Source organism: Emydura macquarii, unplaced genomic scaffold (assembly GCF_026122565.2).
Source record: "Emydura macquarii macquarii isolate MOO-44397 ecotype Brisbane River unplaced genomic scaffold, CSIRO-AGI_Emac_v2 contig_1451, whole genome shotgun sequence".
Taxonomy (NCBI): Eukaryota; Metazoa; Chordata; order Testudines; family Chelidae; genus Emydura; species Emydura macquarii.
The window spans coordinates 23,012,875-23,040,368 of NW_027131588.1; the positions used below are offsets into that span (position 1 = coordinate 23,012,875).

Sequence of the window (27,494 nt, forward strand, 5' to 3'; positions counted from 1 at the left end):
AGGGAGCAGGGAAAGCTGCTTCATGCAACAGCAAGGACTGGCCAGCAAACAGGTTCACTGAGCACACCTAGGGTACCACGTAGCCAGAGACCAGTCACTTCTGCAGTCTAAGGGCGAAGGACACTGCTGCTTGCACTCTCTGCAGGAGCTAGGGGCTAGCAGTGGTCTGAATCAGTGGCAGGGCCTGCTCAATACACAGATGACTAGTGACTTGTCTGTCAGCTGCTTTATTCTTCTCAGATTTAGCCCAGATAGGTAGAGGGACCAGAATCTGGCCTGTGTTGAATAGCACTTGGTCCTTTCATTTCAACAGCAGGATAATGTACATCTCAGCTGGAGTAAAGAGGTTGGCATCTGGCTCCAAGAATGTGATTCCCCCAGCTAATGACTGTGTACTATGTGGTGTGTGTCCTTTGTGAAGAATAAGGTAGCCACAGGTCTCCCATAGCTGCTGTGGTGTCTTAGCCAGTTTTGTTGACAGGGTGTTCAGGATAAAGTCATCACTAGCTAAGGGGGAAAAGCAACCCCCTCTCCCCCCAATGTTCCTAATGTCACTGTAAGGTTCTCCTCTATTGCTGTTCTCTCTCAGCAAGCGAATCAGCATGGGTTCCCTGAAACTGTTCACCTGCCATGTCCCAGCTGAGCAGCAGGGCCCCATTCTCCACTGTTTTGCTCAGTCAGTTACACCCTATGCAAAGAGGGTATCAAACTCTAGGCTGGTGGTGTTTCACACCTGCTCTGCACAGGCGTTAATGATTGCCTGGGGCAGGGCAGGGAGTGGGAGAGTATTTTCCCTCCCATACTGGTAACCAGTACATAAATTATCAAGAGGGGTGGGGAAATCTACACCAGGAAGCTCTGATGCTCCTGAATCAACTTCCACTTTAGCCAGCCATAGCCATCACTCTGAGTGAAAGCAACAAACCATGAGCTTTATAGCCATCAGAAAACAAATGGCTCAATCTGTGACATCCGTTCTCCATCAGGGACAGCAATTCAACATCTATGTCCATTCTTTATGCTGCATAGTATTTAGCAGTACAGTCTGCCCTGGCGGCGGCGGTGGGGTGGGGGGGAGTGAGAGGGTTGCCAGAGGGACTGGCTCTGCTGCCAGAGCGGAGGTAGGAGGCATCAGCACAGACAGAGCAGGATGCTGACTCACCCAGAGCTGGGCATTCCTTGTTAACCAGGAGACCAAGAGCTGTTGGCAGAGCTGCTTGCCAAAATCATTTGCGGGCTTGGTCATTGACCTTGCCCATTGAGTGCTGATCTGCCTCTGCTCTCTAGAGGAAACTGCCCGGCTAAAGTATTGCAGAGCTTTTTTTTAAAACTAAGCAGAAATCTCAGTAGTTTCTATCTCAGATACTTATCAGACCTGATCACCATAGTAGTAAGCTCCTCCCAATCTTTATCCTCTCTCCCCCCCCAGCAAGGTGGGGGTGGTGCTATTATCCCCATTGTACAGATGGGGAACTGAGGCACAAAGAGGCTAAGTAACTTACCAAAGGTCATACAGAAAATCTGTATCTGAGCAAAGAACTGAGTGCCAGGCTAGCACCATAACCACTGGGCCATCCATCCTCCTCATTTGCTCCCACTTTAAATTGTATTTCTCAGCCTAACTGTATTAATCAATTTCTCCTTTGTGAATCAGCTGTATGACATCAGCTGGAGAGCTGGCCCGATCAGTGGCACCAGCTGAGAATCTGGCCCCCATCTCCTATTTAGCTCTTCAGCCTGTCTTTAGCTGTGCTGTTATTTTGTTGCCTATGCCTAGAGATGAAAGGCATCCTGGAGGAAGTGGGTTGGGTGGGGTTTGCACCACTTCCTTGAAATCTTAAGGAAACACTGCTCAAAGTGCTGTGGCCTTCTCAAGGACTTTGACAAACAATCTTGTATAAAATCGTATCCTGCTTCTCTGTATTCCTTAACCATGTTTATGCTGTTAGGAACATGGGTGTGATTTGTTCCTTGAGAATTAATCACTCCTGGTTCTTATTCGCCACCTGGAGTCATAGCAATCCTCTGAGACATCACCACAGGCTGCTATGGAAATGGTTGTGATGTCACAAACAGAAGTAAGAAATAAGAGAGCTAATATCTAAAGGACCAAATTCAACTCTGGAATAAATGAGTGCTATAATGTCCCTGGGTATTCCACCTGCTTACACCAGAGCTGAATATGGCCCAGGACCTTAATGCAAATAATCTTAAGTATTAAAAGGCAGAAGCTTCTAGTAATGCAAAATAAAAAGCAGGGAAATGGATCTCTTCTGTTTCCAACAATTTCAACATCTTTATACTAAAGAAAATTCCACTTAAAGACTCACATTGAATTATAATAGCATAAAGTACACACCTGAGGCCACCACCAGGAAGGGAAGTAAAGTCTTACTAATGCTCTTGCTCAGTTTAGTTTTTTTGGTTCATTCCTGGTACATGAACTATTTCAGGGCTTTCAGTTTGGTATGCTGGGGTGAAAGGATAGTTGGTTTTTGAAAACATTTTCTAATCTGTTGCATTCTGCACCCCTTGCCGTTCCTCTTTCTCAGGCATCCATTTGAAGGCACAATGTGGATAATGTTCCCTCAAGTTAATATCCCAGCTACACATTTATTCATTACCTGCTGATGTTTATTTTATGTACTGACAATAAGGTGAGCAGCACGGCTGGCTCTGCTGCCTTTAATGTGCCTTTCACTTTCTGATGAGACGAACATGCCCCACCTGCTTTGGTTGAATGTCCCATTTTCACAGTGAAATTAATTATAAACATGGAGCCAAGCTAATCAACCTGCTATCTTGGCTATTTCAGGGAATGGGTTGTGTCTTAATGTGTGGCAATCAAGCTGATGCCAGCTGGTTGAGACAATGCTATTAAATTAACCAATGGGGCCGGTGTCAATGTATAAGGTATTAGGGCAAGAAGTTTATCTGCCCTACTGACATGACTGTATGTAGTGTTTATAGCTGTGTCGGTACCAAGATATTAGAGAGACAAGGTGGGTGAGGTAATACCTTTTATTGGACCAAGAGAATTTCGTACTGACATAAGTTGTCATTCCCATTGACATGGGTGGGGGATCATTGCCGAGGATTAGGTAAGCAGAGGGTTTCCTTACTGTACGTTTCCCCCACCCCACATCACAGGGGGAAGAGGGATAGTATCTGGCTGCCTGGTGTCATTTACACATCTGCAAAATCTGGTTATTTAGGTTAGTCAAGTCCCGAGAGGGATGTGAGGAACTGCAGAGGTAATCAGCCAGATAGGAGAATGGGCAACATGATGGTAGGTGAAGTTCAATGCTCATAAATGCAAAGTAACGTGCACTGGAAGAGAAAATGTAAATACTCTGTGCAGGACTGGTCAAACCTGTGACCTCGGAAAAGTCATTTCATCTCTGGGCCTCACTACCCACTCTGTAATATGAAGTAATAGTCCTTTCTTTCGCCCTTCGCCTGCGTCTGCCCTGCTCATTGAGGCCTTGGCTACTCTGGGGTTTCGCCAGCGGTGTAGCTGCACCACTGCCAACCCCTGGACCTGACTTACCCCGGCGCTGTAGGACTTGTAGCAGTGTGGCTTGGACTCTGTGGCGCAGGGGCCACTGCTCATTACATGTACGTGGAGAACCTCGCACCGTGGAGCTCTGTACAACCCTGTTGGTGTGTCTAGCCATTACTTTAACATGACTATTAAATACTGTAGATAAAGAGCTTGCAGCATCATGTCCATATATTGTAAGCTGTGGGGCAGGGACTGTGTCTTTTCTAGGTTCTCTAGAGGGCCTGGCCCACTTTAACCTTTTTAGTTATAGCATCTGGGGCATCCAGAGGGGTGTTGGGTGTCCATTGCAGCGTTCTATACATCTGCCTCCTCAGGGCTGCCCAGCTAGTGCTTGTGCCATTGTCAGACTTTCTAATTCTGGATATGGAACGGGTTGACAATAGCGATGAGCTGAGGCAGCATAGCTCAACAATCAGACTTTGATTTTGCAAAACCAGGGATGATTCCGGGCCGGGATCTGCTTTATCCAAACCGCCATCATTCAGAGCAGAGGATTGGATAAAAGCTTCTGGCTTTGGCTCATCTCTAGTAAAAACAACACAGATGGTGGTCATAAAAATGACTTAGTGCTTCAAGTATCCTGTGAACTCAGCTGAGAAACCTGAGTGTGGAAAGAGGTGACGTTTCAGCATGTCTAAAACGTCTGCACCCTTTCCATCATCCTTTCCATGCATACACAATAGTCTTGTTGATCAGTCATAGCAACAGGGCAGGGTTGCAGTCGTTTACAACAGCATCTCTGCCTCTCCCTGTCACTGCTGTGGGTCGGGTTCCACTTCGGTGCTATTACCCAGTGTGTGTTTTGTAAAACAAAAGGAAAAGCCACCTCCTTAGTGGCTGTAAACGAGCATTGTTCCCAGGACTTCAAAGTCAGTTGAAGTTTGAACTGTAGCCCCCTGAGGTTTGGGTAGACAATGTCAGGCAATCCAGGAGCTCCTCAAATGCTACAGAATGGGAAAAATGAATCCTAAACAGGTGGCGCTGTAATGTTGGGCTAATTGCTCCATTCACCACCAAGGACGACAGTTACTCAGACAGACAAAAGATATTCCCTCACCCACCTTATCAGGCCAACTTCTGGGAGACAAGCTTTTAACTTACACAGAGCTGCTGCTCTTCTACACTGCCTAGCTTATCAGACACTAAGCTTTCCTTAGGGTACCGATGAGATGATGGCATACATTTGGTCACTTTTAGTATTTATATTTTATTTCATTTTATTTATAAGGTCAATGAGGTAACAGCCAATACTAACATTAGATAAGGCTTGGCTACTGGTCATATTATCTGGCTTGTAATAACAATAATCAGCTATAGAACACCTCTATCTCAAGCAATCTGGTTCAGTATTGACTCTGACAGAAACCTGCCACCTACTGAGCTACCAACACCACTTCCAATGTGATTTGTCCCATTGCAATTTAGCTGAGGTCTCTGTAACAGGGGATTGCTTGAGTGCAGAGTGGGACATCCTCTGTCCAAGGGAACAGGACTGGTTCACATTTTGAACATCAGTAGATCACACTATGAAAAGACCTGAGTGCATAGCTGGTTTGTCCCCTCAAGCTGAGTAGGGCTGGCTAGAAAACAAGAATTCCATTTTGCAAAAGCTTTTGAGGTTTTGAAATTTGTTTGCCTTCTTTATGAGAATGAGCCTAAAACCTCTTGAAATGTTTCATGAAAAACAATGAGAGAGACAGGCCACAGTTTGGATTGAAATACTTTGGCATCTGAATTCACACAAAAAATAAACTTTTTTGTTTTAAATCTCTTCTAGGTACAAGCTCTTGATATGCAGTTAGGAGCCAATGGTCAATGTGAGCTCAGCAAAGGGCTAGAAGAAGAGGAAAGGAACCACCCCCTCCCACCTGACCTGCCAGAAGATGTGAGGAGATCGGTGTAGCTGGCATATCCAGACACCAGTCAGGACTCACATGATATATTCGCAATGGACCATGTATTGAAACCCAGTTGGACAGGAACTTCCAAATCAAAATCAGTGAATTGAGACCAAGGCCAAGTTGTGAGATGGTGGAATTTGCTACAAAACTGGAGCCTGTGCACTCATCAGGAGAAATAAGAGCTGCTAGTGAGGAAGGGGGAAGCTGATCCCGTAAGTACAAAACTGAGTTTAAGATGTGAAAACTCTCACAAGAACCCCACTTGCCCCCTGCCTCTGGCTCTAGGGAGATGAGGGGGAGAGGAATGTAGGAGCCTCTGGCAATGTTATGGTCATCTGAGGATATGTGCACACAGGGGAGGTCTTGCTCTGATAGAGCAGCACAGACCTGCCCTTACCCAAGGAAGGATCTGGCTCCTAATGTTCTAGCCACATGACCAAATGCCTCATGAGTCATCCAGTCCTTCAAACTGATTGGCCTGTGGGACGCTGCATGCACCACAGCTGGAATTATATGCTCAGCTCTTAGTCCTTTATTAAAGCCTGTTACCCCTTTGGTTGCATCGTTAGCCAAAGTCTAGGTCTTGGAAGAGTGGCCAAGGGGGTCCGTTAAGAGGAGAAATGAGTGAAACCAGTTAGGTATATTCCTGATTTGTTCCTTGTTTGCAAAAAATGTGCATGCAGTCCTTTTTCCCTAAACACAGTAGAAACAAAGACCAGCAGGCAATTTCCTTGCTCAGAAATCCCCATGGCTGATCTTCCAGCAAGTCCGGTGCCAAAAGAAGTCCTGCACCTCTTCCTCCTCTCAGGGTCACGCTCACCGCTTCTTCACTTAGGCTGTGTGTGTAGTGTGTGCTGGGGGCAGGAAGCCATCTTCTTGACCCTGCATCAGCCCCTCTGTCTACATGCTCAGTACCTCGGCACTCATGCTTAGCTCTGAAGCAGCCTGTACCTGGGGCTGACCCACCCCTCCACCCCTCCATTATTTGCAGCTGTCCTGACTATAGAAGAGGGTTGGATTGCTCTGGCTGTTGGGCCTGAAAGAGTGCTTTGGCACCCATTGATTTTCACAAGGTCTGTGATTCTGCAGCTATTAGCTGTTTTCAACATAAGCCAACAGGAGTCTGGAGCATGTGCTCGTGCCACAGAAACATGTGAAAGCTCAAGGCGTGGTCTACAGAAAGCAATTATAGTCAGTTTCCCATTGTGCAAATGTAAACGTTCCCTCAAGCCACGCCTCATACTCGCAGATGTGGGTTTGGTCAGGGGCTCTTCTGTGTGCTGGGTTTTGAGTAGCAGCTATGTTTTGCCGTGCTAGGAGTGGCATTGCCTGCCTGTGGCAGAGAGGCGGATCTTTGATATCTCTTCTCTTCCTTTTTCCCAGCCAGCATCTCACATTTCAGCAGCCTTTGCACACAGTGGCTTTCTAAAGAGTGTAATAACCTGATGCAAGTGCAGAATCAACTTAGTACAAATCCGTTTCACCGTGATCACACGCAACTACAATTCCCCCCCCCCCTTCCCCCCGCCGTCTCCTCCTGCCACAGAGCCCTGCCAGTGGTGGTATCCTCGAAGAAGCGAGGTTATAAAAATAATTCTTCAGGAAGAAGACAACAGAATAGTTAGGGAGGGTGTAGCTTTAAAAAGCCATTTCATGAAAGAAGCTATTCAGACCTGCCCATTAGCAACGACACTCAGCCTGAGTAACTTCCTCCCTTGTTAGGCTACTGGGCTCTAGGTGAGGCTGTGGATCTAGATAATTGCAAACATTCCCCTGACTTGGATAAGATTGGGCCCAAATCTTGCCACCACTGCTAGCAATAGCAAAATACCCCTTGAAATCGGTGCAAGCAATAGGAGCTGGTCAGCTGTACTTGCATAGTGGCTACAAACATTATCTGTCCTGTAATCCCCTGGGATGTGCATGTCCTTCACTCAGTTGCCATGGCTGTTATGTCAGTGATGTTACAGTCCTGTCCTCTCACCATACTGTCTGCTCCAGAAATCCAAATGAATGGATGGAATGGGTCCCCTTGAATCATGGAGAAGATATCAAATTGGAGCTTAATGAACACTCTCTTCCAGGGCTCTTTAGCCTAGGCCAGGACTAGGGAGAACAGGTGCAAGCTAAACTGCTATAACTAGCTTTAAATTGATCTCTCTATTCAAGAGCCTTCATCCATTTAAACCAATCCTTTTATAATTGCTTTTATGTTAAACTGGTGCAAGTGGTGTGTGCAGACAGTCTAATTACTAAAAACAAGATGCATAACAGAAATGTAATATGATCTGGGGTTTTTCCAAAATAAATATTACAAATAGTTATTTCACATCAAATTATATCAGTTCACAAACAAGACTGTACAACGTTTTTATTCTTAAATTAACCCATTGTTTGGCTGACAGTTATATTCCCCCCCAAAAAATCTTATGCAAATCATTTCGTTAAAACTCCATAATCTGTCCAATTTGCATCATATTTATTGCAAAAAAAAAATCTAGATTTACAATCTTTTTATAAAGCTTAAGCCTGATACGATTTTTAAATGATTGAGTTATAAACCCATGAAACTCAGGGATTACAGTGGATATCAAGGCTGAACCATGCTGGTAGGTAAGATTATAATGAAGCATGCACTATTGTAACCACTTAAGCAGATACATTAGCTGCTGACACAGAAGAGCGACTATAGAATCACGCAGTTCCTGTGCACTAAAGCATGACGTTTTAAATAATCCATCAAAACATTTTTTTAAAAAGCAAAATAATGAAGCTGTTGAAATAAGACCTGCTCTGTGGAGCCAGCCACAACATTTTCCAATAATGCAGTGAGTGACACATTCTTAAGCAAGTAACAGAGGAATTAATTTGCTACAATGAAACTGTTCCATTGACTAAGAGGGCTTATATAAATTTTGCATAATGTTTGGAAGATATATATCCCCCATAATAAACTTCCTTCAATTAGAATTAATTAGCTGAAGGTCATTTCCTATTAATGGGAGTGCTCAAGAAAATCACTAGTTATGGCATTCACCTCCTCCTCCACGTCTTGCTATCCAAATACACTCATCTCCACAACAAACTCCCTCTGATTTCCAATACACAACTGCCACACGTTCTATTCCTCAAATATCACTCTGCTTTCTTTCTGGCAGGGGCAGAGCTGGGGGTGTGAATTCTGCATTCCTATATTTTGAAATGTTAGGGTTCTTTTTAATTTAACCTTAATGCTGAATTTCTCAGGTTTCTAATATCATATTTTGAATATGATTTTCAACATTCTTGTACGTTTTTTTTAACCCTGAAATCACTGATCTGTACTCCCACCCTTAATGCCAGCTCCTGGGGGTGGTATAGGTATAGAAAATACATAGGTATGCGCACACATGCTCTCACGAGGTTAATAGAGCACTCAGAAAAGTGTTCATGATGTCTCTGAAGAAATGATGCAATGAGGGCAATGGGCCAGGGTGTCCCCTTCACAGGTTTCCCCAGTATAAAGCACAAGAAATTTGGATTGCCTGTGTGTGGAGTCTCCGCTTTTATTAATCACTGCAGAACTGACAGGACTAGATCCAAGGAACCCACAGAGCAGCCAAGAGCTACCACATGGCAATGCTATTTGCATGGAGACCATATGCCTCTGTACTGCCTCCTAATTCTCAGGCCCCATAGCCACCCACTTGGCTCTCCAATGGGCACATCATCCCCCAAGCCACTATTTCATTCAGCCCCCTTGGGCAGTTTCAGAGGGCAGGTGGGGATAGCAAGTGAGTTAATACTGATCAGTCACCATGAACTACTTATGGTACTCCCAGAAGGTAGACTGGAGGGGATGTTTTTTCAGTGAGCACAGCTGCCCCCCCTCCAGCTCTACTGCCTCTAGTCCTTGCCCAGTCCCATCCCAACCAGTGGAACAGATCCCCATGGAGCACCCAGGTGCTTCCAGGAGGTGATGGGAGGAGAGCAATGTTGTGGATGTGGCAAACCCCTTTCTGGGCCCTATCACCACCTCCATCCACCTGAATTTCTCTGCCTCAGCCCACAGTGGGGTAATGAGGCTCGTGAAGCAGAACTACCCTTTGATCATATATGTGACCTATTGACTATGGATTTGAATATTAATGAGAAACAATGAGGGCCTAACCTTGCTATGCAGCTCTTTGTTGGGCAACTTGGCTAATTGTAACCACGGGAAACAGAAGTGGTAACAGGGAGACAAAGGGCAAACGGAAGAAGCTGTTGCTGGCTTTTACCTAAAATGGAATAAGATGTACTCTTCCGAATTCCACCCTCTTCCTGGAAAGCTGAGTGAATCTTCATCAAAACACTCACTGCTTTCCCGTGCTGCCTTGTGTCTCATCAGCATGGATTTGTGAGCACCCCCTCAATATACGCCTCCCTGTCCTCCCGTACCATTCAAGTGCTGAGCTTCTGATAGAATGATTCAATAGCCCCTCATGTTGCATGCCTGCTCCTCAGGATTGCTGGGGATTTAAAAATGAAAACCCAAAATTCATCCTATAACTCCCTCAAAACAACTGTTAACTTAAAAAGAAAGCAAATCTTTTCCACGGATTCTTTTGCAGTGTTGACCCATCCTTGTTTCTCTGTCACATGTATAATTCATACACTGTAGCAGTTCTAATTCATGTGAAGCCAAGAGAAATTAAAAGGGCCTCTGAGCGTCTAATTTGACTCTGCCCCCCGCTAGCTGTTTCAGATAAAGAAAGTTCTACTACTGCCAGCCCCAAGCATTCAAAAATCAGGAGTCTGGCCACAAAAGCCATGAGATTGGCTTAAAAGTCGTGAGATTTGACAAAATAATAAATTTGGGGTCTTTAAATTTGCCTTCTCGTCTTTGAGCCTTTAGCGGTCACAGTTATAAGGTATTTTCTGCAATCATGAAGACTAAAAACTTGGAGGTGGGGGGGAGGGGGAGAATGGAAGCTTAGAGTCTCACAGCATGCCAGGACTTCAGCAGTCAGGGCTTTAGGAAAAACACTAAATGGTGAGAAACTCATGATCCAATCATGAGAGTTGACAAGTCTGTGTCTGTGACAGCTTCACCAACTGTTCTACAGTATTCCTCGACAGTGGAATGTATTGTTCTTGCTGATCTTCTCCATAGGATATTGCAAAGGACCCTCACTGACACAGTCAGAAAATGGATCTGTCAAACCAGGTTGGGAAGTGATCAGATGACATCCCACCTAATGCGTCAGAGTATAAAAACAGAATTAGGGCTTGACCCTGCCTTCCTTGCACACACACACAGTGCCTAGTGACCTTGCTGGCAGCTCTGGGTGAACCAGGTCTGTGTCATCAGGCATCTAGCAGGCCTCTGGCAACTTACTGATTTGTTTGCAAGAACTTTTCTGCTCATTCGTAGGAAAGCAAGAGGAAATAGTTAGCTGATCCCATTTATTCTGCACTGTGTTTCATGGGGCCCATGTGAGATGATCCAACTATTACAGTCCATCTAAATGAAACAAGCAAATTACTGCACCCTTGCAAATCTGATCTGAGAAACTGCCACTCTTAGGTTCCAAAAAACTACTTTGTAGCTTATCTTATCATTTCATTAATAAAAGCAGTTAACAAATTTTATAGTATTTTTTAAAACAAGTTGAGTAAACTTTTCCTGTCCATTGCCAAAATATGTCATAGCAAATTAGGAAGGAAATTCATATTAATCCTCTTTACTTTTGGAGAACTCATCTTGAGGTTTTCTATCCAGACATCCACATAATTCTGAACGGATTATATTTAAACAGAGAGAGACAAGATGGATGAGGCGATACATTTTATTACACCAACTTCTGTTGGTCAAAGAGACAAGCTTTTGAGTGTCATAGAGCATCATCAATTTAAAAATCATACTTCTGTCTGAAAATGCTTTTCCTTCAGTTGTTAAAAGTATCCACTAAGATTACTTTGACTGCAAGGGACTAGCGAAAACGTGTTTCTTTCTATCTTTGTTCAGTTTCTTCACTTTGTGCATTTGACAGCACTTAGCATAGTGCTCCTGCTCCTGTATATCAGACAGTCAGTTTCTCCAGTTTGTGAGGGTCTTTCACACAACAGGGGGAGAAAAATATTTTTAAAAACAGGAAAATGTGGGGGGGGTTAAAAAGCACAGAAACTAGAACAGGGAATGAGAAGCAGGTGCAATCACTGACACTACTTTTAACTGGCTATTTGAAACTGATTACATCTCCAGCTGGTGCTGTCCCACAACCTGTCATTCTCACGGGAAGGCCACTACCTGCAAACGTAAGAGAAGCGGAACAGAAAGCGCCTAACTTCACTGTCTGCTTAAAAAACAAACCAAAAAAAGCTTCCAAAGGAAGAAACTTACCAAAGTAAACAGGCTTTCCACATATGGGACAATACGAAATCATCTTCAGGGCTCCTCAGCTCAGCACCCAGCCTTGAGCAGAGCTCATATAACCAGCTTCTTTTCAGCTAACGCAACAGGAAAACCATGGCCAACAGTAAGACCATGACGTGTTCTGCTTTTGAAGCAGGATGTTGTGGTTGTAGGTAAATGAGAGCACTGTAGTGTAAGACGCTGAGTTCAGGGGCTTTCTCTCAAAGAAATAATTTACCTTTTTGAACCAAAAACACAGACTTTAAAAGTCACTTCTTCTCCATCCCCAGAGGAGAACCTCCGGAACCTGTTTAGCTCCACCCTGTGCACAGCACTCTCAATATCTGGGGCAGAGGGTGTTTATACAAGTCTCTGTTATCGGAGCACCACTCAAGGCCTTCTTTGCTTCTTTTGCGGATCTTTTCCCCCAAGTTTCAGAGCCTGAGCGGGAATGTCTACATTGCTATTTTTAGCCCAATAGCCACGAGCCCAAGTCAGTTGACCCAGGCTTTGAGACTCGCTGCTGCATGGGTTGTTTTTTTTTTTGCCAGGTAGACATACCCCCATTGTCAGAGCTCAAACTCCAGCCCTCCGGTTCAATGTCCATTCCTCTGGCCTGGGAGGCTTCTCTTCCTCCTGCAACTTTGAAACTCACAAGTGCAGATTTTCCCATCAAACTGTTTTTGTATCTGTCTAAATGTAGGTGATTACAACTGGTGCCTGTCTGAACCCCTTGCACACCACAAACAAACCCCATCACTCCAAATAGAAACAGCAGCCCTACAACATGACAGACTAAGTACCCAGGCAACACGCAGCACCGACCAAATTCCCCACTGGCCCTGAACCTTACCCCTAACAGCCTTCCTAAAAAAGACGTTTGTGTGGGACTGGCCTGGCAATCAGCAGAGCTGGGCTAAGCAGGACCCCCCCGTGGGGCACAGCGTTCCACCTTCCTGGGGCTCTTACAGAGAATGCCCTGGAGCGCTCCCCTTGCTTTGTACTTGGCATATTTCACTCAATCATTGTCAGACTCCTGACATTTTGCAAAAATAACTGCAATAAAATTGTGCAGTCTCCAGAGAGCTGTAATGCGTTGGTCTAATCCCGTTTATTTGGCTCAATACAGGGATAACTGGGTGGGTTTTAATGGCCTGTGGTGTATAGGGGGTCAGACTAGATGATCTGTCAGTCTCTCCTGGCTGTAAACTGTATGACTTTAGCCACTGGACCATGCTTCTTAGAAGGTACTAGCCCAGGACTTGGGTTCAAATCCCTGCTCCGCCACAGATTTCGTGTGTGACGTTGGGCAAGTTACTGAGTCTCTCTGTGTCTGTTTTCTTTCTGTACATTGGGATAATAGCACTGCCCTCCCTCACAGGGTGAGGGTGAATATGTTAAAAGTTGTGAGGCTCTCAGATTCTGTGGTGATGGGGGCCAGACAGAATCCATGTGAAATGAAAATTCAGGAGAATTTTAGCAAAAGAATTGTTCCTAGTTTTGCCCAGCTGTAATTTAACTTCATACAGGCATCTGTCAGCATCTCTACCTCAGAGGCTGTGAAGTGTCTTAGAACAGCTTGGCAAACTGGACTCTCTGTCTGCGAGACAGGAAAACGTGACAGGAAGTGAGTGCTCACCCTGCTGCTTACTACCACTGTTAGCTCCCACGTTAAGTCTTACAGAGACTCTCTCTGCAGCATTTGCTTGGTTGTCGTTGCTAACTCTGAGTGGTACCCCACCTGGGTAGCACCAGACCAGCCGGCTGGTGGGACCATCTTGTTACCAGACATTCCTGGCAAGTCTCAGTCCCAGAAACGTGAATGTCCAGCAAAGCTCGGTGTCATAGCAATGGTTACAAGATTACCCAGCTCTTGATGCTGCTGGAAACAGAAGGCTAGATTCTCCATTGCCCTGCACCTCACAGCCTCATTTGATGCAAACATGGCCCGGGGTAACTACTACTGAATTAGAACTCTAACATGTCACACCTGCTTTGCATTGGCACAAATGACATTACCAACACAAGCAGAGAAACCATCCCAAAGCCTTGCTCTATAGGTTAGAAAGGAAAGAAGGATGGTGGTGAAACGTTCAAATGTTAGTTGCAGCAATGCTTTTACCCTAATGCTGCCAGAGAATCCCATTCGGTCTGGTGGCCATACAGAAGAGTGATTTTTAAGAGAGACTGCCAACTTTTTTTTTAAAAAATTGCATTTCAATGTGCTACACACAACACCTAAAATGATTAAATCGGAAAAAGACTAGCCTGAACCAAAACAATCTATTTCCGATCACTCACTGCACATTTGGCAGCACTTTGTGTACAGTTAGTTTCACCACCTCTGCTTTAGAGTCAGTTCGTTCCTCTTTTTTGTTTGGGCGAGTGTTTCCGACAGCAGCAGAGACGAGAAAAGCACTACATATTAGAATATGATTGGAAAGCCACCAAATGTGCCAAGGCAGTGAGGGGCAGGTGCAATAGCTGAAACAGCTTTAAACTCATTTCTTTAAAACTGACTAGATTTCAAGCTGTGTCCCTTTAAGCTGTCCCTCAAAGCCAAGTCTACACTAAAAGTATCCCCAGTATAGTAATGTCTGTTAGGGTTGTGGGTTTGCTCGCACCATTTTTATACTGGCAAAGCACTGTCCTCGAGGCAGGAATACCATCAAAAGGGCTTTTGTCAGAATAGCTTGTTTTGCTCAGCGAGCTGGTATGAGTTATACAGGTAGAAGTCAGTATAGGCTCCATGTACATTAGAAAGGTTTGCCAGTATGGCAATATACTATGCCATTTCTAGTGTAAACAAGGCCTTGCTCACTTGTCAATCTGTAGCAATGCAAATTTCTAGAGCTGAGTGAGTAGCAGGAAAAAAAGTTCTGCAAACAGTCATAAAAAATTCTAAAGGGAATTTTGATCCAACTAGATATTCAACCCTTTTGTATTTACTTTCCATAAATATTCAAGTGCTCAAACTCGAGTCCGATGACTATTTGCAAAACCAGAATATTTACCTTCAGTGCTTGAATATATGCTGAAAGTGCATTTTGAATTCTATGTTCACTTGTACTAACCACGTTAGGCTCTGTGTTGGTTAATTACATAAGTTACATGGTATTATTTCTTTATCTTGATTTGGATGACTTGGGTAACTCATCAACACAGCAAAAAACTACCAGTGAGATCATCAAACATATAGTTCTAGCTTCCTGCTGTGTCCATTTAAATTACATAAAATACTGCTAAATAAGTTCCAGAAGTTAATTATATATGTGACAGCGTAAATTGCATATTTGGTGGTAATCTTTGCAGTTTGAACAAACAGTAGGCTAGGAACTGTTCCCCAAATTAGTTTATGTATAATTTCAAGTAACAACAAATGTGAGAATTTCACAGTCTGTTCATGAAAAATTTGTAAGCAGAAAAAAATTGATTTCCAAGAAAAATATGAAATGGCTGATTCTGTACTGAGGGTTTCGCATTAAGAGGAACCATGTGTAATGAAATCTCTCCAGAATGAGGAAGAACAAGGGCCTTCTCTGTGTTCAAAGTTGCACCAGTTTAAATAAAGATCTAATTTTAAAATGGTTTAGTTAAACCAGTACAAAACCCTGTGTGGGCACTCTAAATTCAATTTAAACATAGTTTATGTGGTTTTCAGTTAAATCAATATCAGTTTAGTTCAACTTGATTCCTTATTGTGTTCAGTCGTATTGATCTAATACAAATTTAAATTGAATTAAGATTGTCTACACAAGGAGAGTCAAGAAACTGATTTAGTTAAATGAGTGAAATCTTGAATTTGCATTGGTTTATATCCAAGGTAACTCCACTGACTGGTTGAAAAGTTAAATAGCAATTTGAAGAAATTTTTCTGAATCCTGAATTCATTTTCATTATGAAATGGCACAGAAATGTTTAGAGCCTGAAATTTTCTGTGAAACAGTTAATTCAGAGTTCAAACTAGTAGGAAAAGGGATTTTCTGACCTGTGAAAAATTTTGATTGTTTGAAATTTTTTCATTCCAAATCTGGACAAAAATCCAAAATTTTTCACAAAGTGAAATTCTGAAAAAAATTCATTTTGGGTAAATTTGAAACATTTTTGTTTGATAAATTCAAACGGTTTAATTTGGTTTCTGACCATTTTACATTGTGTTAAATATTTATACAAAAAAGTAAATTTCAAAATGAAAAATCGATATTTTTTGTTCTGAAAATGTCAAAACTTTTCCAGTTTTTTAAATGGAATTTCATTGAAATTGGCAGATTGGGGAGGGGGGGGGGGACGAAGATTTAGTTGCAATAGCATTTTCCAATGGAAAATTGTTTCGACAAAAAATTTCCAACCAGCTCTATTGAGAACATTCAAAATGAGGAATTTTAAAATGTTTAATGTTTTTAAAAAATATTGTTTCATTTTGGTGGGAGAACCCCACTTTCTCATTTTCTGTGTCTTCAGTGGAAGAAATTTTAAAAATCTAGGGAACATTGTATTTGTTTGTTTGTCAAAACAAACTATTTTGAAGACATCAGAATGTTTTCACAAAGCATTCTTCAAAGCACAGGTTTTTGGTGAAATCTTGTTTGGCGTTCGGGTTCAGAAGATGAGAACAATGTAAGGAGCAGTGTCTATAGCTTCTAGTGATTTCAATGAGGCACATGGATGAAAAAGTGGCTGGTGGCAAAACTAAAGAGCATTTCAGGAAAAAAGATATTAGTCTCCTGGTCCATATTTTACTTTCTAAACTTCTCTAATGAAACAGTTTAGCTAAATTCAGACTGAACATAACTGATCTTCAGGCAGGTCTGTTTTCCTTAGCTGAATCCCAGTTTTAGCCAAGTGATTGTTTTTTTGTGGATTATTTTTGAAAACAAGGAACATCCTTTCATCCTGTCATTGTCACTTGAGCTGTCTGCATTTAAGAGCCAGGAGAGCGCCATTTGAGTACAGCTGATCTGTGGCTGGCCAGAGAGAACAGAAATCCTGCCTCCAGACCATTTGTAGCTTTGCCTACAGAGAAGCAAAACCTGGGATGCTCAGGGCCTGGGATCAAAAGGGAAGGTGACATTTTAACAGGTAAATATTTTGTTAGAAAAGTGCTGAATGTGTTTTGGCAGCCCACAGCTACTCCACTCCTGGGATGCTGGCTTGATTGATGTGTACAGCTGAGCTGAAAGGCTAATAACCTACAGCTTTAGAGTTTACAGGCTGTTGCCTGGAAACATCACCTTTGTTGTTTCTCCTTCCTGTCAGCTCTTAGCTCTAGGAATCCTGAGCTATTTACCTGACACCTGGCTCAGAGGAGACCCTGTGGGCCTGCTAAGTGCCCCCCCCCCCTTATTCTTAGCAGGCCACAGCTCCAGCATTCCCTGCTTCCTGAGCTGATACATGGCTAAGCCGAGACACTAATGGTCTGCAGAGCCGATTCTCCTTCCCAGAAACCAGTGGATCTAATGAGCTACTACGTAATAGCTTATTGGGCTCCTGAGAGCCAGAGGTAAGATTGAGGCAGATGCTGTCGGCCCCCGCAGTCAGTCAGCTAGCAGCGGTGATGGGAGAGTGTAGCTATCGTGCACCAAGACTTGTCTCGCTCTTCCTTTTCTTATGCTGACATGTGAGAAGAAGACTAGCAAGCCTAAACAATTACATGGTGTCAGGCCTCTGGTTCAAAGATCCCCCATGCCCTAGCTCTTGGCATTTCCAGGCTATTCAGCTTGGAAAGGAAGCAAGCAGAATGACCTGATGGTAGCAGCTAGGCACAGGGCAGTATCCCTATCGTGGGTCTCGCTGTGCTCCAGGGTTCGGAAGCTGCCAGGAGCCAGTCAGAGTCCCGTGTATGTGTAACTTTCGTGGTTGTGCGTGTTTACTCACCATGGTGATTTGGGACCCAGCTGTCCTGGTGTGTTTTTTGCCACCTTGCGTTAGTTGTGAAAAGAGGAAAAGACACAACAGTGATGCACAAAAGGTAAAATGCAAGCCTGGAGCAGCCTGAGCACACGGGCTTTGCTCTATGCAAGGAATGCCAGGACTGTAGGAGGGCAACCTCGGCTCCTGTTGACGAGGCTGCAACTTCTAGTGCAAGCTCTTTCAACCGGCTTCACCACGTTAGCGCCACTGTTGCGCACATGGGATTTTGGCTCCGTAGATGGGAGCACAATCCTGGGACACTGAGCAGAGTTTCTTCTTGGTGCAGAGAGATTGCACAGGTCCCCACAATGTGGATTTCTGATGTTGCCTGAGATTAGGTAGGGTGGCTCAGGATTTGGACCTTGTTGTTAAAGTGTGTGGGAAGATGAAGGGGGTCTAGAAGTAGAGGTTTAAGTGTCTGTGGCCATGCTGTCCCGGGTCCTTGGATCCCTCTCCCCAGCTGCAGTGTGGTAGTAAAGGGAGCAGAGGAATTAATTGAAGCCATGATGTTCAAAAGTGGCCTATTTTTAGGTGCCTGAATTTAGATACCTACAGTTAAATTCCGGTCTTAGTGAAGTCAATGGGAGTTTTGCAGTTGACTTCAAAGGGGTCAAGATTTCACTCCTAGGGCGTGATTCTCAGAGCTATTAAGCATGCATAACTACATTTGAAGTCAGTTCAGGAGTGGGTGGGGAGAGCAGATATGCAGATTAGTGTGGAAATTAGCTGTGTTTTCCTGCAAGAGGGTGAATTCCGTATTACATGCTTCCAACATGACATAATATGCAAGATTCTTGTGCAGCAGTCTATTGCACTTTCCATCAGTCGGCCCTTCCAGATGTCAATTTGAGCAAACATGCTGGCAATAATCACTTTCCCTTTTAAAATGAAAAAGCCTGCTGGCAAACTGAAACATTTCCCTTTTTAAAACAAAGGGAGGGGGAGGCAGGGGGCCAAAAAATAAAACACAGAAACCAAATAAAAGAAGCCAGCTAGACCCAGCAAAACTTTCAAAAGCCATGCTGGCACACAAACAATTTGTCCCTTTTAAAATAATATTAATTAAAAATGTATTTTGGCCAATTACTAACAATCCCTTTTGAAATTAAGTCATGCTGGCATGCTATAAAAATTCCACACTAGACCAAAAATTGTGCAGGCACCAAAGCTGCGTTTCTTGTTTTAAGGGAAAGGAAAAGGCATTCTTTCTAAAGGCAAGTTTCTGGGCTACAGGAATAAGAGATACAAACACTTTGCAAATCCAGCTGCAATTTTCAAACCTTTGTAGAGGAATTTAAAGCTTTTTAAAAACTGTTCCAAGAATTGGATTCCTAAAATATTTAAAATTGTTTTATTTAAACAAAGGAAGATAAATACCCAAAAGAACCCTGAGGCATTCAGGTTGTAAACTCTTTGCAGTGGGGACTATCTTTTTGTTCTGTGTTTGTACAGCACCAGCTACAGTAAGGTTCTGGTCTATGACTAGGGCTAAAGTTGTAATGGTTTCACTGAAATCGCTTTTTGCAATAGGGATTTAGTTAGTGGTACAAAACTCTGAGGAGCCACCTTTTAATCTGGCTTCTTACTTATCTGGTCCCCAACACCACTGGATCTGAGTCTCTCTCTGTCTTCAATGCATTTATCTTTCCAACGCCACTGCAAGATACGGCTGGACTATTATCTCCATTTTACAGACGGGGAACCGAGGCACAGAGAGACTGAGTGAGTTGTCCACGGTTTCCCAGAGAGTTTGTGGCAGAACTGAGGCCAGGTCCCATAAATCCAATTGCCCTAATCATTGCACCATCCTTCCTCTCCTGTTGAGGCAATTTAGCTTCATTCAGCAAGAAATTGATTTAAGATGGATCAGTATCCACTAGGGTGAATAGATTTAGGACGGTGCTTTCCACCAATTTAACTACATCAATTTTACAGCGCCTCTTTACTCAAACTGGTGCATTTTGCTATATATAGACAAGGCTCCTTGTTTTCCTTCTCACTGACTCATTCCCATCTGAGGTGAGTTGCCTGATTCCTCAGAGCTATTATCTCTGGGTATTCTTCAGTCTTTGGGATGCTGCTGTTCAGACAGCTGGGGAGATCAAATAGCCCGTGGTAACCGTGAAGGTCCCTTAAACAGCTTCTGTGGGTCTCCACAAATCCCCAGGCTGGTTTCCTGTTCTTACAGCTACTCAGATTTAAAGAGACAGGCTCATATCCCCCGCCCCAGTCTACAATATACAAAACTGACAACTTTTAGATTTAAATGTATGTGTGTGTCCCCGGCCAAATAGAGTTGACCTTCACACTCTGGTGGACTATTTCTTCACTGACAATTGCAGGAAAATCTCCCACCATCTCTCTAATCCCAGCCACCTCCATCATTGCTAGCAATGGGGGTAGGGGAGTTTTAGTGCAGACCAGCTGCCAGCATTTGTACTAAATACCATAGAATCCTGCTTAGAGCACAACCTAATGACACAAACATTGACAACTGGGCTATGTTAGCATCCACTGTCAGCAGTAATGGGACTTTTCCAATGCTGCAGGGATGCTCCCTAAATGGTCGGTGGAGATAAGCTATTGTGTCAGGCTTTCTGCAGTCTCAAGTAGCACAGACTTTACACTCGAGTCACAGTCCGAAAGATGTTTTGGCAGTTAAGGGTTAAAATATCAGACTGAGGTTTGCAAAAAGTCTTCTAGGGGAGTTAGGCCACAACCTCCAAGTAATTTCAATCAAAATTGTGCGTCTAAATCTCATTGGTAGCTTTGAAAACCTCAGTCTTCATGTTTCATAAAACTGGAAGCTCGGATTCTGCAGATTCCTATTGCACTGAGAAGTGGTAGCCACTTCCCCAATCTCAGGAGAAAAGCCATGACAATTCTACAGCTGATATTTCCTCTGCTGAAATACACATTTCACATTATGAGGAATCACTACTTTGTTGTACAATTAGATAATCCATTTTAATCAAATGCACATCAGTACTGTCAAGTGCATGGGACAGGATGGAAATTCAGTAATCGGAAAGTGCGCTGAGAGCCTAACCTTGCATAGCTCCATGGCACAAACGGGATGATAATTTCATCTCCAACTCTAATTCTCTGTCTTCATCACTTCATTAGGATATGGATACTAAGACAGTTGGATTGCAGTGCCATAAATATTCAGGCCCTTTTATACATATCGACTCTTTGTTTCTGTCTGCACCTGCTTCATTATTCCATTTCATTGTCTCCAGTCTTAATGCAAATCCACTGTTGCCTTTCCAATTCCAATATCTGCTTGCCTATGACTTGGATGCTCAAACTTGAATATGGTAGCCTATTAGATCCGAAACCAAATAAAGTCTTTGGAAATCTTCCCATTGACTTCAATGGGCTTTGGATAAGGCCCTTAGTCCTTTTTGGGTCCCAGCCATCTACGATGGAGCTATCATGTAGAACTGCATGAATACCTGATTTTTGGTTTGCTGACAATTCCAAAAAAAATCAAAAAGATTGTTTTGACTTGAAGCAGAAAATTTCAAAAATATTCATTTTTGGAAGTCAAAAAAATGGTGTCAGATAGAAGAAAACATTTGGAGCATTTTTTAACATTTTTCAAAAAAGTAAATAAAAATATAGCATTTTGAAACAAAGTTGTTTTAAATTGAAAAATCAAAATGTTTTGTTTGAACAGGTGGAAACAATGTTAATTTTGGGGGAATTTATTTTTTAGGGTTTTTTTTTTTAAGCAAAATAATTTGGCGACATCAACATGAATTCACTAAATATTTTGATGTCACCGAATCTTTTTTGCTGAAAAAAAGTTTTAGTTGAAAAATTTTGCCCAGCTCAACCCTTATTCATAGTCCAGAAGGACCACAGTCATCTTCTAATCTAATCTACTGTTTAGCAAAAACCATAGAACATCCCCAAAATAATTTCTAGAGCAGATCTTTTAGAAAAAACATCCAATCCTGATTTAAAATGGTCAGTGGGGGAGAATCCACCATGACCCTTGGTAAATTATTCCAATGATTAATTACTGTCACCATTAAAAATGTGTGCCTTATTTCCAATCTGAATTTGTTTAGCTTTAACTTCCAGACATTGGATCATGTTATATCTTTCTCTGCTAGACTGAAGAGCCTATTATTAAATATGCATTCCCCAGGTAGGTTCTTATAGACTGTGATCAAGTCACCCCTTAACCTTCTCTTCATTAAGCTAAATAAATTGAGCTCCTTGAATCTCGTGTCATAAGGCATGTTTTCTAATTCTTTAATCATTCTCCTGGCTTCTCTCTGAACCCTCTTCAATTTATCAATATCCTTCTTGACTTGTGGACACCACATCTGGACACAGGATTCCAGCAGCCATCACCCCAGTGCCAAATACAAAAGTAAAATAACCTCCCTATTCCTACTTGAGATTCCTGTGTTTATGCATCCCAAATTCACATTAGCTCTTTTGGTCCCAGCATCACATTGGGAGCTCATGTTCAGTTCCATGATTGGAGCACCAGCATTAAGGGATACAGCTGGTCCTGGAAGGATAAGTATTGAGGGAAGAAAGGAGACATCACGCTCTATATCAAGATGTATACACTTGCTCCAAGGTCCAAGCGGAAGTGAGCAGCAGACCAACTGAGAGTTTCTGGTTGTGGATAAAAAAGGAAAAGAATAGTACCGATGTAATGGTTAAAGTCTATTATAGACCACCAGATCAAGAAGAGGAAGTGGAAGAGGCATTCTACAAGCAGGTAACAAGATTAGCCAACACACACGAGCTGGTATTAATGGGGGATTTTAACTTCTCTTATGTTTGTTGGAAGATTTTTACAGGAAAACGTAGTATGTCCTGCAACTTATTCAGAAAGTTGAGGAAACAACTAGGGGGTCGTCCGTTTTGGATCTGGTGTTGACCAACAGGGAGGAATTAGTTGCGAATGTGAAGGTAGTCAGGAACTTGGGAGAAAATGATCACAATCTGATAGAATTAAAGACCTTATGGAAAGGAGGATATGAGAACAGCTAAACAAGGACACTGCACTTCAGAAAGGCCGATTTCAAGGAAGTTGGAGATATAGTAGGGAAGTTCCCATGGAGAGACCAGTTAGGAAGAAAAGAGTTGAAGGGGGCTGGCAGCTTTTAAAAAATGTAATATTAGAGGCTCAACATCAAGCTATTCCTATGCAGAGGAAAGATAAGAAGAACCACAGGAGTCCAATGTGGCTGCACAAGAAGCTTTTTAGCTCTCTAAAACCCAAAGGGATCCATATAGGAAATGGAAAGGGGGCATGTCAACAAGGAAGCATACATGGGAATAGTTTGAGTGTCTAGGGACAAAATCAGGGAACAAAAGGCCAGGAATGAGTTACAGCTAGCAAGGAATGTTAGAAATATGTCAGACAAAAAAGAAAGCTCAGGGATGGTGTGGTCAATGGAGAAGGCGAGCTGGTAACGGAAGATGATAGGAAGGCAGAGCTGCTCAATGCCCACTTTGCTTCCTTCTCACAAAAAATAACATGTGACATGATGACTAGCAAAGTTACCATAGACAATAAAGGGGAAGGGATGCAAATCAGGATAAGTAAAAAACATCTCCAAGCTCTTCTGACTAACCTGAATGAATTCAAGTCAGCAGGGCCTGATGCTATTCACCCCAGGGAATGGAAGGAATTACCTGAGGAAATCTCAGCATCACTGGCAATAGTATTTGCAAACTCATGGATGACAGGAGAGGTCCCAGAAGAGTGGAGAAGGGCTAATACAGTGCCCATCTTTAAAAAGGAGGAAGAGGAGGAGTTGGAGAGCTACTGTCCAGCCAGCCTGACCTCAATACCTGGGAAGCTACTAGAGCAATGTATAAAATATTCAAGTTGCGAATACCTAGAGGATGAAGGGGTAATTGCCAGCGGTCAGCATGGATTGACTGAGAACAAATCATGCCAAACCAGCTTGATTTCCTTCTTTGACAGGGTAACTGGTTTGGTGGATAGGGGAAATGTGGTGAACATAATATACTTGGACTTTAGCATGGCTTTTGACAGTCCCACATGACATTCGGATAAGTAAGCTGGAGAAATGTGGGCTCAGTGGAACTACCATTAAGTGGATACATAATTGGTTAAACAAGTGCAAACAAAGAGTCATTATTAATGGAATGATGTCAGATTGGAGGGAGATCTCAAGTGGGGTTTCACAGAGCTCTGTTCTGGGACTGGTGTTTATTAAATATCTTTATTAATGATGTGGATGTAAGAATAGAGAGCATACTGATCAAATTTGCAGATGACACAAAGCTGGGGCTTGCAGGGGGGTGGTGTTGCCAACACTGGAAAGCAGAGCTAAAATTCAAAGGGAGAACTGGGCTACAAACAACAAACTGAAATTCAACAAAGACAAATGTAAGGTGCCACAGTTAGGGAAGAAAATCCAAATGCACAAATGCCGAATGGGGGATAACTGACTCGGTGGCAGCACTGCTGAGAAGGATCTGGGAGTTGTGGTGGATCACAACCTCAACATGAATTAACAACGCGTTGCTGTTGTGAAAACAGTAAATGCCATTTTATGTTGCATTAACAGAGGCATAGCGTGCAAGTCATGGGAGGTGATAGTATCCCTCTACTTGGCACTGGTTAGTCTTCAGCGGGAGTACTGTGTCCAATTTTGGTCATCCATATATAGAAAGGATGTAGAGAAACTGGAAAGGATCCAGAGGTGAGTGACAAAGATGTTCAGAGGGATGGAATGCAAGCTATAGGAGCAAAGGCTGAAGGAACTGGGTATATTTAGTTTTGGAAAGAGGAGATTAAGGGGGGACGTGATAGCGGGTGACGTGATAGCAGTCATTAAAAACTTGAAAGGCTGCCATAAAACAGATGGAGAAAAGTTGTTCTCTGTTGCCACAAAGGGCAGGACAAGAGGCAACGGGTTCAACCTACACCATAGCAGATTTAGATTAAACCTCAGGAAAAACTTTCTAACTGTAAGAAAAATAGGACAATAGAACAGACTGTCTGGGGAGATTGTGGAAGCTTCTTCATTTGATGTTTTTTAAAAGAGGCTGGATAGCCATGTGTGTTGGATGGTTTAGACACAACAAATCCTACATCTTGGCAGAGGGTTAGACTAGTTGACCCTTGCGATCTCTTCTAACACTACAGTTCTATGATTCTGTGATTCTCCACCCTCACCCCTAAAATCTTTTTCAGAGTCACTGCTTCCCAGGATAGAATCACCCATTCTATGAGTCTGGCCCACATTCTTTGTTCTCAGATGTATACGTTTACATTTAGCCATATTTTGTGCTAGCGCCCAATTTACCATGTGACATAGATCACCTTTAATCAGTGACCTGTCTTCATTATTTACCAATCCCCCAATTTTGGTGTCATCTGCAAACTTTATCAATGATGATTTTGTGTTTTGTTCCAGATCATTAATAAAAATGTTAAATTGCATAAAACCAAGAACCAATCCCTACAGGACCCCACTAGAAACAAACCTCCTTGCTGATGGGTCCCTGCTTACAATTACATTTTGGGACCTATAAGTTAGCCAGTTTTTAATCCAGTTAATGTGCACCATGTTAATTCTATATCTTTCTAGTTTTTTAATAAAAATTTCATGCACTACCAAGTCAAACACCTTACAGAAGTCTTAAGTATATGTCAAAACTATTTGCTTTATCAACCAAACTTGTAATCTCATAAAAAAAATACTGAGTTAGTTTGACAGGATCTATTTTCCATAAACCCATTTTATATCCACTGGATCACCCTTGTCCACATGCTCGTTGACCCCCTCGAATTCTAGTAGATTGGTGAGGCATGATTTCCCTTTACAAAAGTCATGTTGACTCTTCCCCAACAAATAATATTAATTTATGTGTCTGATAATTCTGTTCTTTACTATAGTTTAACCAATTTGCTTGGTACTGAAGTTAGGCTTACTGGCCTGTAATTGCCGTGATCGCCTCTGGAGCCTTTTTTTAAAAATTGCCGTCACATTAGCTATCCTCCAGTCATTCAGTACAGAAGCTAATTTAAATGATAGGTTACATACCACAGTTAGTACTGCAATTTCACATTTGAGTTCCTTCAGAATTAAGGCCTTATCTGCACTAGCACTTACGCAGGCAAAACTTTTGTTGTTCAGGGGTGTGAAAAAACATACCTCAAGTGACAAGGTTTGCCAGCATAAGTGCTTGTGTGGACAGTGCTATGTCAGTGGGAGATGCTATCCCCCCCGACACAGCTACTGCCACTCATTTAGGTGGTTTTATTACATCATTGGGAAAGATCTCTCCCATCAACATAGCGCGGCTACACAAGTGCTCTTACAGCGGCACAGCTGTGCCGATATCGCTGTGCTGCGGTACGTTTTCAGTGTAGACTATTCCGAAACTAACAGGGGGATAAAGCCGTTTTACTTCTGAACAAGAGTGTCCACACAGGGGTTTAATGCACTTTAACTAATGCACTTTAAATTCACACCTTTAGTTAATTTGGTTTAAATTTCCAGTGTCCCCATGGAGATATATCTTTACTGTTTGTCAGCTACTTTAATCTTGGTGTCTCTCCTTCCCCTTCCCCTCCAACACACACACACACACACACACACACACACACTCTGATAGGGTCATTCAGAATCAGGGCCTTATTTTACTATTTTTCATTCAGTTTTTGCTGCCTTTTCCTGGTTAATATTTCTCTGTTGGAATGATGATATCTCCCTGTTCAGCTTTTTCTCTGCACTGTGCTGCTATGTATGATGCATCTTCTGGACATTAATAGGGTTCAGTAAGACAAGTTCGGGTCCCTTTCCTGCTCCAGTACACACTTGAGTCAAACACAAGTTATTGGGTTCAATACAGGAGTAACTAGATGCAATTCCCTGGCCTGTGTTATACAGGAGTTCGAACTTGGTAATCTAATGGTCCCTTCTGTTCATTAGTATGCATAACTTTGTATGGTATTTTCAAGATGATCTCATTTGTAATTAACATTTTACCCCATTCAATAATTTATCGCTTGCAATGACAGGTCAGAAAATAACCAGACTTTCTAATGCACTTTAACAATACAAAATGTTTGCACCTGGGGGGCGGGGGGAAGAATGAAATGTCTTTTTCTTTTTTTTTTAACCAGGTTCAGTTCTTCTATAACAAACAGAGCTATAAAAAAAGTAGCTTTCAGAGGACAATTTACACAAGCTGTATGAAAAGTTTTACACACAGTGTGAAACCAACGAATGTTCTTGTTGACTAAAAGGTTAAATATGTCAGCCCTGCTTATCTTACTCAGTTTCCTTTGTTTTCTTTACCATGGCGTCAAGAGCAGCAGCACTCAGCCTAACAAAAGGGGCCAGTTTAAAGAAAAGTCTTTCCAGTGGTGTCTCAGGAGGAAGAAAGGAAAGAAATACTAAAGCGGCTTCTTGGTTGAAGCAGGGATGTAGGCTTACTCTTCTACAGTGTTGATTTCAGCAGGTTTTTCTTTTGAAACCTAGGGTCAGGTCCCCAGCAGGGGTAAACGAGCACCATCTTGGGCAAGTTTCTGATCTCATTTGTCCTGGTACAGTAGATGCTCGTTAGCAGCAACAGAGTGGTGCCCTTTTGCGACCTTGCACCTAAACGGCTGTTGCTGTTATGGGAAGTGTCAGCTGAGCTAAGGCGTGTGAAGAGTTAAGGGTGTTTCAGAAGGGGGTGGGACAGCCACATTGTGCGGGGGAGTTGGGGAGTGTGGGGCCCT

At 42.8% G+C, this 27,494-nt stretch overlaps 1 protein-coding gene and 1 long non-coding RNA gene across 2 annotated transcripts in view; one reads left to right on the forward strand and one right to left on the reverse strand.

Moving 5' to 3' along the window:
- The window catches only part of LOC137156586 (cysteine-rich protein 1-like), a 40,569-nt gene extending 28,646 nt beyond the window's left edge, over positions 1 to 11,923 (reverse strand). Inside the window, exon 1 of the mRNA XM_067553471.1 lies at positions 11,831 to 11,923. Within this exon, the coding sequence (XP_067409572.1) occupies positions 11,831 to 11,873 (43 nt within the window). The 5' untranslated portion in view covers positions 11,874 to 11,923. The remainder of the gene's footprint in view (positions 1 to 11,830) is intronic.
- The window catches only part of LOC137156587 (uncharacterized), a 55,214-nt gene that overhangs the window by 1,035 nt on the left and 26,685 nt on the right, over positions 1 to 27,494 (forward strand). Inside the window, exon 2 of the long non-coding RNA XR_010920831.1 lies at positions 5,343 to 5,678. This is a non-coding gene — a long non-coding RNA (uncharacterized lncRNA). The remainder of the gene's footprint in view (positions 1 to 5,342; positions 5,679 to 27,494) is intronic.